The sequence below is a fragment of the Canis lupus genome, chromosome 31 (genome assembly GCF_003254725.2).
Source record: "Canis lupus dingo isolate Sandy chromosome 31, ASM325472v2, whole genome shotgun sequence".
Taxonomy (NCBI): Eukaryota; Metazoa; Chordata; class Mammalia; order Carnivora; family Canidae; genus Canis; species Canis lupus.
The window spans coordinates 24,653,158-24,672,168 of record NC_064273.1 but is presented as its reverse complement, the minus strand read 5'-3'; the positions used below and the strand labels follow the sequence as shown (position 1 = coordinate 24,672,168).

The 19,011-nt window shown below is 38.6% G+C and overlaps 1 protein-coding gene across 4 annotated transcripts in view; it reads right to left on the bottom strand.

Annotated features, from left to right (window-relative positions):
* Positions 1-7,900: 7,900 nt before the first annotated feature.
* The window catches only part of MAP3K7CL (MAP3K7 C-terminal like), a 79,792-nt gene continuing 68,681 nt past the window's right edge, over positions 7,901-19,011 (bottom strand). For all 4 annotated transcript variants that reach the window (XM_025449873.3, XM_025449868.2, XM_025449871.2 and 1 more), the window contains one exon: positions 7,901-9,073. In XM_025449873.3, the coding sequence (XP_025305658.3) occupies positions 8,893-9,073 (181 nt within the window). In that variant the 3' untranslated portion in view covers positions 7,901-8,892. The remainder of the gene's footprint in view (positions 9,074-19,011) is intronic.

The following is a 19,011-nucleotide window of genomic DNA, read 5'->3' as shown; positions in this document are numbered from 1 at the left end:
TTCTTAAATTCCATATATGAGCGACATCATATGGTATTTGTCTTTTGCTGCCTGACTTACTTCACAGCTGATTCTAATCCTAAATGATGCGCCTCTCTTTTTCTCCTGTTGCACATTACAGAATAGGATTACGGATTGCACAAAAAATTAGCTAAAATACAGCTAGAAAGAAAGAAAACCGTAAGAGCTGTGTAGCTCACCACCTGTACAGTGAGGATAATCATAAAACTTCATTCAGCACAGTAATCTTTTGTGCGCCTTTCACATTTCATTTCTTTCCAAAAATAACCTTGTGAAGCAGAGAAAGCTGATGTTTTTATCCTCATTTTTCTCTCTGAAAAATCCAGGATTGCCCCTGCTTGGATGATAATTTGGTTTTAATTGATTCCTCATTTCAAACTAGGCAAAACCATGCAGTATCAAGTGGACCATCGAGTATCTTGTTACACAGAATGCTATCACTTTGCAAACATTTACAAGGAGCTCTAACACCTCTTATAAATGCAAATTAAGCCTTAAAGCAAGATTCTGAAATACCAGTAAAATTCTGTTTTAACATGATGGGCGTCCAAATGTTAAATTTAAACTGCATTTCAGTGAAAACTTCTGGTCACTGTGGAACAAAAGGATTTGGGCCTGTCATTTGTTTGTGGTACTGGGTTTTCAATAAAGCTAGGAAACACTACAATTGGTGTCACAATGCGTGTTAGCATTAAGGGTCACGAGAGGGGTGGCCGGCTGGCTCAGTTAATGGGACACGCGACTCTTAATGTTGGGGTCGTTGGTTCGAGGCCCATGCTGGGTGTAGAAATTACTTAAAAATAAAATCTATAAACAAATAAAGGCCAGAAGAAAACCTAAAGCTGCAAGAACTTCTTTAACTTTATCCCAGCCCACTGTTACTCTAACTTACTTGACCATTTTCTTCTCCTTTTTTTTTTTTTTTTTAATGCTTAACATTTCTGATGTTGCAAGAGCGTGGTTTCAGAAATCCTATACCACATTCTACTTCCAGAACACTTTCTTCTAAACACACAGCAGTTAAGGATGCGGTTGGGAGGGGCAGGGTAGGCTTGCAGAGCCATCTCCACACCACCTTCCTTAATTAGGATTGCCAGATTTATCCAATAAAAATACAGAGTTCTGAGTTAAAATTGAACTTCAGATAAACAGCTTTTTTTATGCAATGTTTGTAACATACTTATGCTACATATATATTTATATACACAGTCATTGTTTATCTGATTTTTTGAAATTCAGTTTTAACTGGGCATCTCGTATTTTGTCTGGCAACCCTGTCCCTGATCCACCCTCAGGGAGGAGGAGCTGATGGCCCTCCATGTTCACATTTCTAGACATTTAATGGGGCTTTACAAACTAGAAAGGACGTGGGGTTAAAATCACAAGCTTGGCCATCCTGCTTTGTTTATGAGCTTCTGAGGTATTTCTACCTTTTTAGCTTGTTGGTCGTCTGTGCTAACGACCCTCCATGTGGCCCTGCAGACCCCCTGTCCCTGCTTTTCCACCCTGCTATGTTCCCCCAGGAGCCTGGCTGTATGGACCACAGCACAAAGTTCCCTTTGCCCTCTGACTTGTGATTGGGTTTGCCCAGTGGGAGCCACCAGCAGAAGAGGAAAGTACAAGAATTTATCCTCCAGGCCTTTCCCTGCTGAGCCCTGGGTAGGCTGCGGCCTCACATCCCCACCCAAGCACAAGGGCTTTCAGAGGTGATGGGGAGAACACTCTCCTCCAGGGAGTTTCTACAGATCCTGGTCCTTCTTCTCCCCTTCATCTTCAAGGAGAGACTTTCCCAAGGTTGCCAGGCCCCAGGGCTTCATCAGCTTTCCCAATTTCCCGATTTCCCGTAACTGCCCTAACTTTGTAAATATTCCCTTCATTAGGTCTCTCTCTCTCTCTCTTTTTTTTTTTTAAGATTTTATTTATTTATTCATGAGACACACAGAGAGAGACACACACTCAGGCAGAGAGAGAAGCAGACTCCCTGTAGGGAGCCTGATGCGGGACTGGATCCCGGGACCCTGGGATCACGACCTGAGCCAAAGGCAGATGCTCAACCACTGAGCCACCCAGGAACCCCCCCATTAGGTCTCTTTAATTGGCCCCTTCTGAACACGCTCTTGTTCCCTACCAGGACACTGATTATAAAAGGCAAAACTGAAATCTGGAGGATACAGAAATTCTTCACTTGTACCTTAATCCTAAATCTCAGGCTAAAACGAGGTTTGCAGAAAGTTTTGCTTTGGGGGTTTTAACAGCAATAATTAAGAGTTTCCTTGCTTCCCTTTTCTGGATCAGCTAGCTAAAAATCAGTGAATGCCACTCAGTAGGCTCTTACAGTCATGGTTACTTCAACCACTCTTATTATATATAATTAGCACCCTAAATATCTGTATTTATAATATTGCAATGGTTGTGTAACAGTTTGGGGGTGGGGGTCAGTGTATTCAGATGCCACCAACACTCCTCTCCCTCTGTGAAGAGAAGAACGTATACCCAACAGAGATTCGCATGTAGACCGCAGTGACACGTGGTAAATCTTGGGTCTTTGTTTCTCACCTGGGACCTGAGATCTGACCCCTGTGCTCACCGTGTTAGTTCCCAGAAATCAACACACCCTAAAATTTGGTTGGGAAATCAGATGTTGTCAGAATACTCAGGATTCTGACAAAAACGAAAAAAAGAGTGGGAAAAAAAAAAAAAAAAGAAACGAAAGAAAAAAACCATCCCAACTTACCCGTGGCTGATTTCTTGCTTTTTCCCAGCTATTTTTAAATTATCAAATCACCATAGTATCTATGGCATTCTGCAGATTGCAGGGCTTGTGAGTCATATCCTTATTTACAGGAATGATGGGGAAAGTCAGCATGTTCAGTATTTACTCCATTTTTGAGAAGTGAGCAGACAATTAAGAAGCTGGGGGAGGGGGGCAGGTGGTGGCGGGGACAACCTATTTCACACATAATTTTACCGTGTCCTGCTATGTCTTTATCTTTCCCTTTCCAAGACTCAGATCTGAGAGAACAGCCACTGCCCAGACATGTTCACTGACAGACAAAATTGGTTGAGAGCAGCTGATTGTAGATGCAAATTCTTCCTCTCATTCAGCAGTTGAAAAACTTGGTTCCTCCTTTATTCACACTGGCGTGGTCCTTCTGCTCAGGATTCTTGTCCTGAACACCTCAGTCCAAAAGCCACCAATAAAAAGTTTTTAAAAGCTAAACTCCTTAGGGAACAACTCTTGTTTCCTGGCTTGTGTGACTCAGGCCATCACCTCGCCATCATTATCATGTTATCTACACTCGCAAAAGCCACCCACACACAAGGACTGAATAGGAAGGAACATTTTAAGGTTTCAGAGAGCAAAATGAAACAGAGATGCTTTTAACACTGTAACTTAAAACCCTTTTTATAAGGCATTTCTCTTTTAGGGAACATTTGCTGGTAACCATGAGAAATAGCATATTCCCAGTTAATTGAACATAGACAGTTAGAACTGGAAAGGTATTCAAAGAATCCAAAGGTCCATGCTATCAGCTTCATGGTTATTTAATCTTGGCCCATGAGCATTTCGAGACTCCGTGTTCACATGTGATACGACTTCCCGCTCAGCTCTGATTATTCTCGTTCTTTAAGATAACAAGATGGGTGAAAACTACTGTCTTAGAAATTCTACTTGCTTAAGAATATTCTCTTGCCAGTTCTAGGTTTGGCAACTTTGAAACATGAGATAAACATTTTAAAACAGGTGGATGAAATATTCATCAAAAAAGAAATATTCATTAAAAAGCAGGATTATTAGTGTCACCCAATTAAATTTCTTAGTGGTGACTGTGGAGGTCGACTCAGTTTGTCTTTTCTTTTGCCAGGCCACATGATCCTACTAAAGGTTTATTATTCTCTAAGGAGAAAAATATTCGTTAAAATGACCCATCAAAAAAAAAAAATAAGGATAAAAATAAAATAACTCATCAAGTAAAATGTGTGTAATAATCCCATATAACTAACCCTATCATCAGTCTATTGAGCCAGTTAGCTAAATATATACAATGTAAATAACCCTATATGGCACTCTCAGCAACTTAAAGTGAGGTGACATAAAAAAGAAAACACTTAAAACATGTCACACTAGAAGATAATGTGTTCATGCGGTACCCCCTGTGCTTAAAATTCAATGCTTCCCTGTTGCTTTTGGGATTAAGGCCAAAATGCTTCATGTGATCTTCAAGTTTCTGCCTTATTCTACAGCCTCATCTCATATCACACTCTTTGTACGTCTTCATGCTTAGCCACATTGGTCTTCCTTCAAGTCTTTGAACATGCCACAGGGCCTTTGTACATGTTTTCATTCTGTCTAGATGCCTTCCTCCACCTGCCTTCTTTGCCTCTTTAGCTCTTACCCATCCTCCAGATCTAAGCTCAATAGTCACCCCCTTAAGGAAACCATCTCAGACTCCTTATCTCTTAGATTCTCTTTCTTATGTACATTCATAAACTATGTTTCTTTTCTGCTTGGCACTTACCTCATTTATATGGTATTTGTTATCTATTGCTGCATAACAAATCACCTTGAGATTTAGTGGCTTAAAACAACAAACCTTTATTATCTCTTGATTCCTGCTAATTAGGAAACAGGAACAACATGGTTGGGTGGTTCTGGCTCAGTTTCATGATGTTGCATCAAGATGTTGGCCAGGGGGCGCCTGAGTGGCTCAGTCGGTTAAGCATCTGATTCTTTTTTTTTTTTTTTTTTATGGTGCATCCAATTCTTGATTGCGGCTCAGATCATAATCTCAGGGTTGCGAGATGGAGCCCCTCATCAGGGTCCACATTGAGAGGCTGCTTAAGATTCTCTCTCTCCCTCTGTCTCTGCCCCTCCCCACCTCCCTCTCTTAAAAAAAAAAAAGAAAAGAAAAGAAAAAAAGAAAAGAAAAGAAAAGAAGAAAAGAAAAAAGAAAAAAAGATGATGTCAGCCAGGCTGCTGCCATTTAAGGTCTTGCCTGGTGCTGGAGGGTCTGCTTCCAAGTTCACTGGTGTGGCCTCAGTTCCTTACCATGCGGGGCTCTCCATGGCCTGCTTGGGTCTCCAGAACATGGCAGCCAGCTCACCCCCAGCAGGTGATCCAAGAGAACAGATGAAACGGAAGCTCCTATGTCTTTTATGACCTAATCTTAGAAGTCACATACTGCCACTCCTTCTCTATTGTTTGTCTTAAAGAAAAACTTAAAGAAACAAGTCTTTAAGTGTAGCCCACCCTACAGAGCAGAGAAATTAGACTCTCCCTTTGGAAGGGATTTTTGGATGTGTTTTAAGACTTAACCCAACACTACATTTGTGTAAATGTTTACCTGCCTTCCTGGACTAAGAGTGCCTTGAGAATAAGACCCATGTTTCTATTGTTTACTGCCGTGTCCCTGGCATCTTCCAGAATGCCTAGCAAAGAACAAGCATGCAGGAAATAGCAAAAAGGATGAATGCAATGATAAATGAACAAAATTTGTATTTCCATCCCAGTGCTAGAGAACTTGGGACAAACCATGTAACATTAGTCACTGGTTTTGGAGAAGGGGAATGATTCTTTACCTCTCAGGTTGTTATAAGAATTAAACAATACAGCCTGTGTAAAGCACCTAACATCACCTGGCACAAAAGGGGGCTCATTAAATGTTACCTCTCATTTTCTTTGCTTCCACTACAAATGCAATCCCTCCCAAGCGACCTGGGGTCTACTTCTCATGCCCTTCCATCCCTCCTAGCCTGTCACTCCAGTTCAATTGCTACCTCTCTCCTTCTGGCTCACTCCTTTCTACTGCCCTCCTGACAATCCCTCGTGCCTCTGGTCTCTGTCTCGTGTGATCCATTCCATGCACGGCAACCATACGAATTATCTTCAAGCCCTGCCCTGATCATTCCCTCCTCATTTCAAAACATTTTTGTCCGAACTCCCCCAACAACCAGAGCCCAGTGGAACTTGCCAACTTAATTTTTCACTCTCCCCCTATATATGCTGTACAGGAAGACTATTTTCTGCCCCCACATGTGTGGCCCTCAGTCTGTGTTTCCCAACCACTGTCCTTCTGCTCATGCCATTCTTTCTTTCTCTGAGCTCCTACTGTAAACTCCATTTATCTTATTGCATTTATGTTTATCCATGTCTTCCAAGAACTAGAATGTGTAGGCTATTTCTGTTACTAAATTGGAAGCATCTCGAAGGCTGGGACTATGTCACTCATTCTTATAGCCTCTACTATTGTTCCTCTGACCTGCACTAAGAAAGTGTATAATAAACTCTGTTGAATTGAATTTGGATTCTAGATGGCTTTTATTTCCTTATTTGTGCTGACTTAATGATACATCCAAGCCCAGGTACCAGAACAAGATAGAGCAACATGCTCTGCCCATACCAATGATTAGAGATTTGACTTCTAGCCACATATAATCACATTCTTTTTATGTCTACATAAACTAAATGACCCACAAATAGCAAATCTTTAGTAGAGCAATTGCAGGATATAATATGGGTTACATTTTCCTTTAATTCTGGCTTTAATGCAAGTATCTTCACCTTAATATTAATAGGACCTCTGTGCTCATTTTTAATGCTCTGTAACATTTTCATTATTGCTAATAGCAAGAATACCATAAATATATTTGAAGGTAGAAAATTCTTAAATGATTCTGTGTTATCTAAGTAATATGCAGCGGTAAGTAAGATTGGGGGAAATTTGTCAAATGAATGAAAAGAAGAGACTGGCAAGGGAAGACATTTTGCCTTTAGATTTCCATGATAATGCTTCAAAAGTAGATGATGTTGTCATATTTTCAATGAATAAAGAGCCTACTTAAACCACACACACCTAGGGAAATTCTTGCTCTTGAGTCATGAAGAGATAGCTTTTGGAAACATATAGTAAAATTGCAGGCTGAGACTGGCATAGACATGAAAACTATTCAGTGTCTCCTTAATATATTATCAATGGTGTTCAAACATTTTGAACCGGCAAAATGATTTTCATTCTGGTAGAGCAAAGATATTTTGGAACTATATTTCCCTGCCCACCCCCTCCATATCTAAGGGGCCATGACTGCTTGAGCTCTGTAAACACATATAACCCTCTTCAGACGAGCGGTGATCAAAAACTAATTCTTGTATATAAACATTGGTCATGTACTCTTCATCCTCCCCATCCATTAACCCTGGGTTGATAGAAATTTAGTGGACAATCTCTCCTTTATATTAGTATTTATAAGCCTTCGATTACTAAAGAAGAAGGTTCCACCAGAATAATAGGGACTTTCATCTTTGGTCAAATGTTAAAAGCAGCTTCAGGGCAAAGAGGCACATGTAACATTAAAACTTTGAGATCTATCAAAAAGCTTTATTTTACAAATGAGGAAACTGAGAGCCAGGAGATTTAAGGACCTCATGGACGCTGCACCACGTGGCAAGAAACTTGTGACCCTGCAACATGCTTCCACTTGGCATTTTCCCACCTGCCCAGTGCCTGGTCTAGTCCTGGGTGTACCAAACTTGTCACCATTGGCACATTGGGCCAGACAATTCTTTGTAGTTGGGGTGTGTTTTGTGCATTGCAGGATGTCTAGCAGACCTCTAGTCTCTAACGACTGGTCTATCCAAAGCCATCTTACTGTTTTAATCAACTCTTCTATGGTTCCTGGGAAAATACCTTAAGCCACTAACGCATCATATTGAGCATTAGAACTCTAGATAATTTACGTGAGAAACCACAGTCTTTCAAGAAAAGGGACTTCACTGCTTATTTCACACTCACAGATACAATAAGAACACAGTCTGACTCAGGTTAGCCAATCCCAATTAATTTTAGCATAAGAGAAGTTCAAAAAGGGACAAAACACACACTGACGGTTTTGATTCATGTTTAATGAAAAAGAAGTTACATCAATAGAAATGGACATAAAACAAAGAGATCAATTTGGGGAAATATGGTGATAGGTAGAACAAGAGAAAAAATCATTTCATTCCTGAATTTATTCATATATTCCTATTAATTATTACCTATCCAAAATATCTCCTTAAGTCCAAAACAAAGTCATAGTTATAGTCTTACTGATGTTTTCACGGGAACTCACCAAAGTAATGTCCAAACAATACTTTTTCATTCCCCCCCCCATGCCCCCAGAACACACACAAGCAAAGGCAGAGATGTTTACTGGCTGGTAACGTGGCGTGAAAAAAAAATGCAGCCTTATCAGCTTTTTATTACAACAGCAAGTCAGCACTGGCAGATGTGCTTTTGGCACAAACATGCTTTCTGCTAATATTTTCATGAGAAAGCTTTTATGATATGCAACCATTTATTCTTAGTACAATCCATCGTTGAGGGATTAAACCTAACTCTGGTGAACATAAATATGTGCTCAGACATTTCTGACTTCAGGTTCGGGCACAGTTGAAATATTCAAGATGTGAAATTTAAAAATACACAGATAGGAAACTGCAGTGAGCATCTTACTAGTTTGTTTCATGGCTCAATTCTGTTCGTGATTCTCAGCCGAGTCAGCCAGTACTCTATTTTTATCATTTTCTACCCTGATGTACAGTCTGAGCGCATCTTCCTAAAGAAGAAAAAAATATCTTTGGAAATGAATCATGATCTCCGAAAACATATATTGGCAATAGGTTTGCTTTCATCATCTTATTTAGAATAAAATATGCCCTCTCTCAAACTCGATCTGGCAAGCGTCAAATTCATGATAGACATTTGTCACGTGGGTAATTTTTATTACAATAAAGAAACAATAAAGTTTTACACACTATCCCTTTCAAATAAAAATCTTTGGCCAGCACACAGCAGTCACCGACCTTTGATGCTCACATTGAATCGTTTAAAGTTAGGACGAGCCCTGTCTCTTCTGATACTGTATTCTAAGTTTTTCCAGCTGTTCTACACATTGGGACTGAGCCAACTTCAACGTCCTGTTCTCCTCCATCAGAGCCTCGAATTCCCGGGCCAGCTGAGCAGCATCCACCTTCTCCCTTTCTGCTTGATCCAGCTTGGCAATGAGCTCCTTTCTGAAGATCCAGGGGGCAGGTGAGGGGGAAAAGCACACAATTTAAACAAATAAAAGGATGCAGTAACAGCATAATGAAAACAGAAGGTTTCATTCTGCTTTTCTGAATTTCACTATCTCTACTTGCTTCCAATGACTTACTTTTAGCTTTTCCAAGCTTCACATGTTTTAGCCACTAGGATTTATTCTAATATCTCAACCAGACACGTCCAAAATACTAACTATAGACCGAAAAAGTTCAGTGAGTCCTCCGCCAAAAAAAAAAAAAAAAAAAAGTAATTTTTTTGGTATGTTTTTTTATTGGAGTTTGATTTGCCAACCTATAGTATGATACCCAGTGCTCATCCCATCAAGTGCCCTACTCAGTGCCCATCACCCAGTCACCCCAATCCCTCACCACCATCCCTTCCACTATCCCTTGTTCGTTTCCCAGAGTTAGGAGTCTCTCATGCTTTGTCACCCTCTCTGATTTTTCCCACTCATTTTCTCTCCTTTCCCCTATTGCCCATGGTGGCCAAACTGTGGGAGGAGCCTCGATGTCCATGGAAAGATGAATAGATAAAGAAGATGTGATCTATATATACAATGGAATATTACTCAGCCATTAGAAATGACAAATACCCACCATTTGCTATGACATGGATGGAACTGGAGGGTATTATGCTGAGTGAAGTAAGTCAATCGGAGAAGGACAATCATTATATGGCTTCACTCATATGGGGAATATAAAAAAGGTGATTTTTTTAAGAGTATAACAAATTGTAAAAGTTACAATTAGTTCAGGGGCAATAAAACCCAGAAAGTCAGCTTATAATTTAAGGTGTGATCTATTACCCTATGTGTAGGACTATAGTTTGGCTTTGCCTTCCAAATTCAGTTCCTATCTTCCTTTATTTTCTACTCAGAGCTTAACAAATCTTTATTAGGCTTCTTTGAACTAAAGAATCCAACTCCTTCCTGCAAATATTACGTTCCATGGCCTTCTCTGCTGTTTATATATATCTTGCAGCCTTATTTAACAAAAGCAATATAACCACATTTTATGCTAGCCTGACTCTAGAATTCAGGAAGTAGGCTAAGGTTATTGGAGGGAACTTGTAGTAATATGGTCTCAAACAAATTCAGGTCTCAGTAATTACGTATAAATAATTCATTGAAATAAATACATATAACAAGGAGGTCAAGATTCCTAGCCCATATTTAGATTTACTAAACATGACCACCCAAAGCAGGTCCACTCCCCTCACGTGGAGCAGTTAATCCTAAACTAGATCTAACCAAATTCTCTGTATATATGCATGTATCACATTTCATTCTCTGTAGGCAAAAGCACAAGAAACTTGGAAGAATGCTTTAACCAAGTGATCAACCTTGACATCACCAGTAAGGAGATAAATAGATATCGCCAGCACCAAGGACACATCCTTTTTCTGGTATTCCTGCCAAAAATGCATACACTAGACAACCTCAAATTGAGGGAAATTCTACAAAATTGCTAGCCTGTACTTTTCAAATTGCTAGCCTGAACTGTTCCATATTTAACGAAACTAAAGAAAAATGACAACTAAGTGCAATGTGCAATTCTGGACCGGAAAAAATTTGCTGTGAAGGACATTGTTTAGAAATTGATGCTATTTAAACGTGGATTGTGAAACAATAGTACTGCATCAATGCTAAAATTCTTAATTTGTAATTACCGTATTGTGGTTAAATGAGAGAATGTCCTTCTTGGACAATACTGAAGTACTAAAGTATTTAGAGCAATGGGGCATGATTAGACAGAGGATAGAGAGATAGAGAAAGAGAGGTAGAAAGACAATAAATAGAGAGATACCTCATCTCACTGAGAGAGGGAGAGAGAACCCCAGTACCATGCAGTGTTGAAGGAGGGATGAAAAAGCACAAGTAGGAAAGCTTTTAATAATTACTGAATCCAGGAAAGAATACATGGGAGTTCTTTATACCATTTTTGCAACTTTTCTGTAAGTTTGAAACTATAAAAATCAAAAGTTACCCCAGGAAAAGGCCAAAACACAAATCAGAATTCAAGTTCTAGCATATTTTTCCTTCATCCAATGGACTGCCTTGTGCACCTACTTTGATGACCACTGAGCAAAACCAGTCGTTGGAAAGAAAGTGCCCAAAAGGGACAAAGGGAAGATAAGCTGGAACACCAATATACATAAACACAAGGTACTTTGGGGATCTTATTGATCTTTGAATCTTACATGGTACTTAGAATATAAAGGTTCCCATTAAATACTTGCTGAATGAATAATTAAAGAGTAAGATACCTCAGAGACAAATCACATGTATTTTAAAGATGAGGAACTAGGAATGCAAAATGCCTAATTGAGAAAGTCACCCACTAATAACCTATTCTTCTGATTAAATGTTTATGGCTTTTTGCCTCTAAGCATAGTTTAAGCAATAAATGTCAATAATTAAGTATTAGTAAAGTTCTTTATGTGACTGTCTTAAAGAAATTGATTAGTAAAACTTAATAGAAATGAAAAAGAGATGTCTCTAAATCCCCCACCCATCAGATCATCTATTCTTATTCCTTTTTTTTTTTTTCCTTTCAAGTGAACTGTGTTACACAAATAATTCACATGGAATTAGAGTTTTGCTTTCAAATCATGGTCTGGGAATTGGCAGTACTGGATATAACAATAGCTATTGTCCTGGTTCCATATCTGACCTCATTTTAAACTCCTAGGGAAATCTGTTATCAGTTTTGACTGGTAGAAAAGACAAACCACAGAATCATAGATTTTACAACTAAAAGTAATGGTCATGACTGTCTAGTCCAGTTTTCTTGTGTTGGAGAAAATCAAGAATAATTTCTTCCTTACTGGACTCACAAGGACTTAATAGGTTTCTTAATTAGTCTGATGATTCTGATAAGCAATTATACATATATTCAATGAATACTGTCAAAATGCATGTTGTCTCCTGTCCAAGACCTACTTATATAAATGCATTTATGTCCACCCATTAGCAATTCATAATTAAACCTGGCAAATCAAGCTTTGGAGACAATCTTATAAATAGATGATCTGAGGAAAAATCAATATCTATAATTGGCTAAAATGTGGTCCTGCCTTTGATTTCGTGTTTATCATTTCTATCATGGCCTTCAGTGTAATGTGATAAGGGGAAGAAGACCATCATTATAGGAATCCTATTTCTAAAATCAAGAGCCTACAATGTAGTTTCCAACATGATCTACTTCAACAGTGAAAAGGCCATAACCTTGGGTCCATTGCAGACCACCTGCCATCCCCATCCTAAGCCATATGCCTTGAAAAGTTTTTATTCACCACAACAAATTGAGGAAGGGAAAGTCTAAGTTAAAGAGAACTTTGAAACTCTGTGGAAACTAATTCCAAGATAAAGGAGGTTGGGACATGAATTCATCATTAGGACAAATATTTCTGTTTCTGGAAAAACCACTACCATGGTTCTTGGGACTTTCAAAGTTGACTAAGACTTTTATTTGGAAAAGATAAAATCCTAGATGGTTTGGCCATAATGAGCTAGCGAATGTGGAATAATAATGTAACAAAATTTTATCTTCATCATGGGGATAGTTTTATTTAAATTGTGATTCAGACTGCACTATCGGTGGTTCTTAAAAGATGTGTGTTCTAGTACAAGCATTGATACACAGGAGAGAAGAAGCAGATGTCTCAAGATGGCAAAAAGGATGTGAAAGTCTACCTTCATTTCACGTGGGTGGGGGAACAATCAATGGTATTGAAATGCAATTGCAAAGCAGTCTAGACTGTGGTAATTGAAGCCCTACAAATGAATAATGAATAAGGAATAAATGTATTATATCATTTGGGAGCCAAAGGGCAACACTTCTTGCAGGAAGAAGTGAAATTTGCTCTAGAGTTTCTCTTGGCACAATTGATCTTTTGAGCCAGATGACCCTGCTATTGGAGGCTGCCCTATGCACTGGCATCGTAGGTTTAGCAACATCCTTGACCTCGATTCACTAAACGCCAGTTCCCCTGCTCCTACTTCCCCTACTCCATCATTACAACCAAAAATGTCTCCAGATATTGCCAGTAACTGGGGGGTTAGGGACTGAGGAATTGGCCCAGTTAAGAACCGCTACTCCAAAGGAAATGGAGATTTTCATATAGATTACCCCACAAAGGGTTAATCCTGTAATAGAAATAGATGAAAGGCAAAATGTTTCCTCATTCTGTTTCCCTAAAGATTGGAGTCTCTTTCCTTAGTAAGGGAGACCTACCGAAAGGACTCTCATTGAGGAGTGGAAAATATGGTTTTTATTTTTTATTTTTATTTTTTTTGAAAATATGGTTTTTAATATGTCCCTTTTAATATGGTTCCAGGCAGAGGTTAGATGGAGAGATACTGAGGAATGAGATTCCAGTTAGAAGGCTGAACAGCAGGTAATTAGGTGACATAAAAGGCCCAAATCATTATGCCTGGGGCATGAATGGAAAGTATAATCTCAAAGCCTGAAGAAGTTTGGAACGTTGGGATTTCACACAAAGCTAAATCCTAAAGTGGAAATATTTCCTCAGCTATATCTCTGGAGCAAAGTAAAGAGCCAAGAGAGTTCTTCAGTTCTTCCATTCATCCACTCAAGTCTTTCTTGAAATCCAATTGCAAACCCAGGCACTTTCCTTGATTCCTGCTAGCTAAGTTGGTCTCAGGAAGCATATCTCTACTGTTGGAAAATGAATGCAAGTCCTATACCCTACACAGAGGCATCTTACCCATATCAGGATGTCTTAGGGAGGAGGATAGGCCTCCCTCCCCGTATTACTGCTTACGCAAACACTTATGGAGATGTATCTCCTCCATTTGTTATTGCTTTATGTCAAATTTGCTAATTTCTGGGGGATGTGTAAATTTTTTTTAAATGCTTGGAATATAAAAGTGCAGTTTGGTTTTCAGTGTTTTCTAGCTGTGATAGAAAATCTCAGTTTTCAAGGAAAATCTCACCCTGATGTGAAGCAAATAAAACCAACCAATTAGGACTTTTTCTGATTGGCCTTCAGACAGTCCCCTGCCTGACATCCCCTCCATCCCCAGTCTTTGAAAGGTTCCCCAGAACATAGCTTAAAAATCTCTGCCATCAGGATTGTCCTAAAGAAATAAATATTTCTGGTTAAACCTAAAAAGCTATTGTTATTGGAAAATCCAGAACAAATTAAATGCCACGATTGAAAACAAATCAGAATAGGGCTATTTTTAGACTATGCTGTTACAAATTAATATGCTCCCTTTCCCCCATCCTAATATTTCCCCTCAATGAGTTATTGCTCCTTCAATCATCATTTTATGTATTTTTAAAAGATCCGAAGATAAGGGTGCCTGGGTGCTCAGTCAGTTAAGCGTCAGACTCTTGGTTTCAGCTCAGGTCATTATCTCAGGGTCCTAAGATCAAGCCCCTCATTGGGCTTCCCACTAAGCAGGTAGTCTGCTTGTTTCCCTCTCCCTCTGCATCACCCTCCCCCTCTCCTCAGGTGTTCTTTCTCTCTGAAATAGGTAAATAAATATTTTGGAAAAAAAAAAGATCTGAAGATATAGGTCTGACACTTTTGTGTTATCCCCATATGAAAATCCTTTTCGAATGTTTTGCCTGAACCTACAAAAATTATATAACATCTTCTCAATTCCATAATCAAAAGAGAAATAACCCAACTAAAAAATGGGCAAAGAATCCGAATGTCTCTGAGAAGACATAAAAATGCCAAACAGCATGTGAGAAGATGTTCAACATTTTCAGCTGTCAGGGAAGTATCAATCAAAACCACAGTAAGACATTTGCATGACTATAACCAAAAAAACATAATAAGAGCTGGCAAAGACATGGAGAAATCAGTACATTTATATATTTCTAGTGGAACTATAAAATGGTGTAGCCATTTCAGAAACAGTCTGGCAGTTCCTCCAAAGGTTACACATTGAGTTATCACCTGATCCAGCAGTTCTGCTCTCAGGTATATACCCAAGAGAATGGAAAATATATGTCCATGCCAAAACTTGCATTCAAATGTTCATAAGCAGCCCAAAGGGTAAACAACCCAAATGTCCATCAACTGATGAATGGATAAATAAAATATAGACTATCCATACAATGGAATATTATTCAGCCATGAAAAAGGAATGAAGTATTGACACACACTACAATGTGGATGAACCTTAAAAACATCGTGCCAAGTGACAGAAGCCAGTCACAGAAGGCCACATACTCTATGCTTCCATTTATACGACATATCTAGAATAGGTAAATTCATAAACAGAGGGTACATGAGTGGGGGCCAGTGGCTGGTGCGGAGAGGGGGGAAGGGGCTCTAGGTTTGGTTCCTGGGTGATAAAAATGCTCTAAAACTGTGATGATGTTGGCACAACTCTGTGAACATGCCGAAAACCAGAGTTATTTTTTTTCATTATGTAACATTTTTCATCCTGCCTTTTCTAAGAGTTTATCTTTCTTCCTGACATTCTAAGTCAATCTTCTAAACACCAGAGCATCTGGCACAATGTTTCACATATGCAGAAGATAAATGGTTCCCCCTTTGAACAAGATAAAATACCCAATCTGGAGCAAAGCAACTTTTACTAATTGTAAATCTAATTGTAGATCTAATTATAGCTTAATCGTATATTTTAACTTGCTGTCAAAGTATTGGTGATAAATTTCAGAAGTCATAAAATATCTACCTCTCACTTTTTCCCATTACATCCATAAAATACTGTTATATTTTGAAAGGTTACAATATTTATTGAGAAAAGTATGTACACATTTCATTTTATTATATATGCAATTCTATAAAAATATTGGTTCACATTCAAAAGGCCTAGAAAGAGGCAGAAATAATGGTAGGAATTTTGGAAGGATGTCAGAATTCTTGGTAAGTTTTTAAAGCTTTCAATAAAATTGTCATTTTTTTCAACTGAGAAGAAAAAAAAATCCAATAAAAGTAAGAACAAGCTTTTCATACATCAAATAAGCCAGAAGTGATTCTTTAAATTAAATTCACTGCATGCTGAGTTTATAGTCCTAGAAAATGTTTGACTCTCTTTATCTATCTAATAGACATGATTTAAAATAATAGTTATAATCAACTCTTCTCTCTCCTCTGCAAAGTCTCCCAAACTTGATCCAGGGTGACCCCCTCTGGAGATGAGAGAGAAGTTCAGCTTAACTTGTGCCCACATGACTCTACTAAAGAACTCTTTTAAAACGTTTGAGTTAGCATCTCTCTTTGGGTCTAGCTTACACTAGCCAATCAGAGATAAAGTAATTGCCCATACTTTATGAAATGATGGGAAAGAAATTCTTTTCCAAATAATCAAAAAGCAGAAAACTAATGACTTGGGTCAGATCCATTTGACCTAATTTATCTTGCTTGAACACAAAGAATGTTCAGGAAAATATCTGTTATGTAATGAATTCCCACTTCAGTAAAGTGTTCATGAAAATGATGATCATCAATCACCCCTGGAGGACTAGTATCCCTTATTTGTAAATATAAGATATACCATACTTCCTATTTTTGCAATTTATCTTAGCAATTCCTTATTGCTGATATAGACTCTATTTTAAATATGGACCTACAAATTACAAATGACACATCTGTTACATTGTATACACAGAGGGTATTACCATGTTTTGTAAACCAGTCATTCGAAATCACCCTCACTTATGTTTGACCCTATGCACATGTCCCTATTCAGTGATAGGGACAAAAAGAGATGTTAAAAGGTGTCCATATTTGTAGGGAATTATGCATAGTCAGAAAGTCAGGACATAAACAGATAACTATTGATAACAGCAGCCAACAAATGTGCCAAAAGAATCATTCCAGGAGCCCCTGGGTGGCTCAGTCAGTTAAGCTTCTGGCTTTTGATTTTGGCTCAAGTCATGATCTCAGGATCATGAGATCCAGCCCCATTGCGGGTTCTGTGCTCAGCTTAGAGTCGACCAGAGATTCTCCCTCCTGCTCCCTCTGCCCCCTCCTTGATCACTCACTCATGCTCTCTCTCTCTCTCTCTCAAATATATAAATAAATCTTAAGAAAAAAAAAAAAGAATCATTCTGGTATAATTTCTTTTACCCAGGAAGAGAGATGAACCCCGTGGAGTGGTTGGGCAGGGCTATTGGCTAAGTTCTCCTTGAGGGTAGCATTTGGTAGGCAGAGAAGAAGGAACCAGTGCTCTAGACCTAGAGCTTGGTGTGAGTAAGGGCACAGATCAGGAAGGGTGAATAGGCCAATGTAGATAAAGACGATGGATGAGGAAGAATTTTCTGCAGGGGTTCTAAGGCCATGGTGAGCTAGAGCTTGCAGTCCAGGCCAAGAACTTGGTGTCGTTTTCCAGCGATGTGAAGCCATAAGCAGGGACACCAGTTATAATATTAACATTGATCAAGATTTGAAGCAGTAAGTCCTGATCCCAAATAGTAGAAGCAGGAATGGAGAAAAAAAAGAATTTGAGAGACTTTATAAAAAAGAAAGGAAAAAAGATAACAAAAGAATTCAGTCTTTGCCCTGCATCTAGCCAATTATTTAAGAAGAAAGTGGGGGAGGGGCAGGAGATAACATCAAGAAAAGTCCAAAGTTCAAACAGGCCTAGGGAAAAAAGAAGATTAGTTATGCAGAAGCAGCAAGGATGTGTTTCAATAAAAGTCCAGAGGAGTCACTGTTACATCATTATTCTATTTCTTAATGAAACATACAAAAATATAAACTTACAAAACATACAGTTTAGTGGATGAGATTCATAATTGCCAAAAAAAAAAAAAAGGCCACCCATGGGTTAATTGAAATAAGCAAAGTCCTCTAATACTTTCCATCTGAAGAATTTACAAATAAATACATAATTACTTCTTTTTTTCTGTCTCAACAGCACAGTTCACACACACACACACACACACGGAAATACGTTTATAGGTTACTGACTATACAAGACCTCCTTTAACTTCCCCATGGATCACATTATTAATAAGTTTCTTCAGCTCCTTTAAGAAACTTTTTTAGGACTCAGATTATGTGCAAATGTTCTGAAAACTCTCAGACCAAAAAGGAAGTCTCAAATGTATGAGGAGGAAGTTGTGTTTTTCTGATCTCCTCATAATCATCTTTTAATCTCCTTTAGTCATAAGTCTAGGTGTGATTTTATGTTTGAAACACAACACAGCAAGGAAGTAAGAAAAGGCTTGTTAACAAGGTCTTGCAGTAAGTACAAAGTCTGACCCTACAACCCATACCGATCCCACCATGTTCTCCATCAATGATGTCCAACCATCATTTGGGGTGCGGAGGGTGGGGGGGGTGCAGTCTTCAAAGAGTCCTAAGGACTTTATAAATTTCTCAAAACATATTTCACTTGCTTTGGTTTGAAAACTAAGTAATAAATATCCACGTATCACTTCAGGAAGAGGGGAAAAAAGCAGAAAGTTAAAGAATCAAAACATGTTTTGATTATGTGTCACTCAACCTGATTCAGTATCTACATCCCGTGTACCGTGCTCAGCTTCAGAAATACGATGGTGAGCAACACCTGACTCTACTTGCTCTTGGGGATTAAAAGCACTTAGTAGTTACCACATAGTAGGTGATGCAAACATGAATCAAAAGATCTCACTAATAAATATGTGAGCACAGACTAACCAATGCGAGGGTGGAAAGGTGCCTGAGGCTTTGAAAGTGTGAAAAGGTGGGGATCGTTGGGGCAGACACTAGTAGAACTGAGTGCAATGAAAAAGGAGGAGAATTCTGAAAGAAAAAGCTAGATGTGAGTAAAATTAGAATGCTTTAATTAATTAATTGAATTAATAGAACTCTGTAATTCCCTACAGCAGAACTGGAATGGTAATGAAGCTTTCAAGACAAAAAATTTCCTCAGGCTCTTAGACGATAAAATGCAGTTAGTCAACTGATACATTTA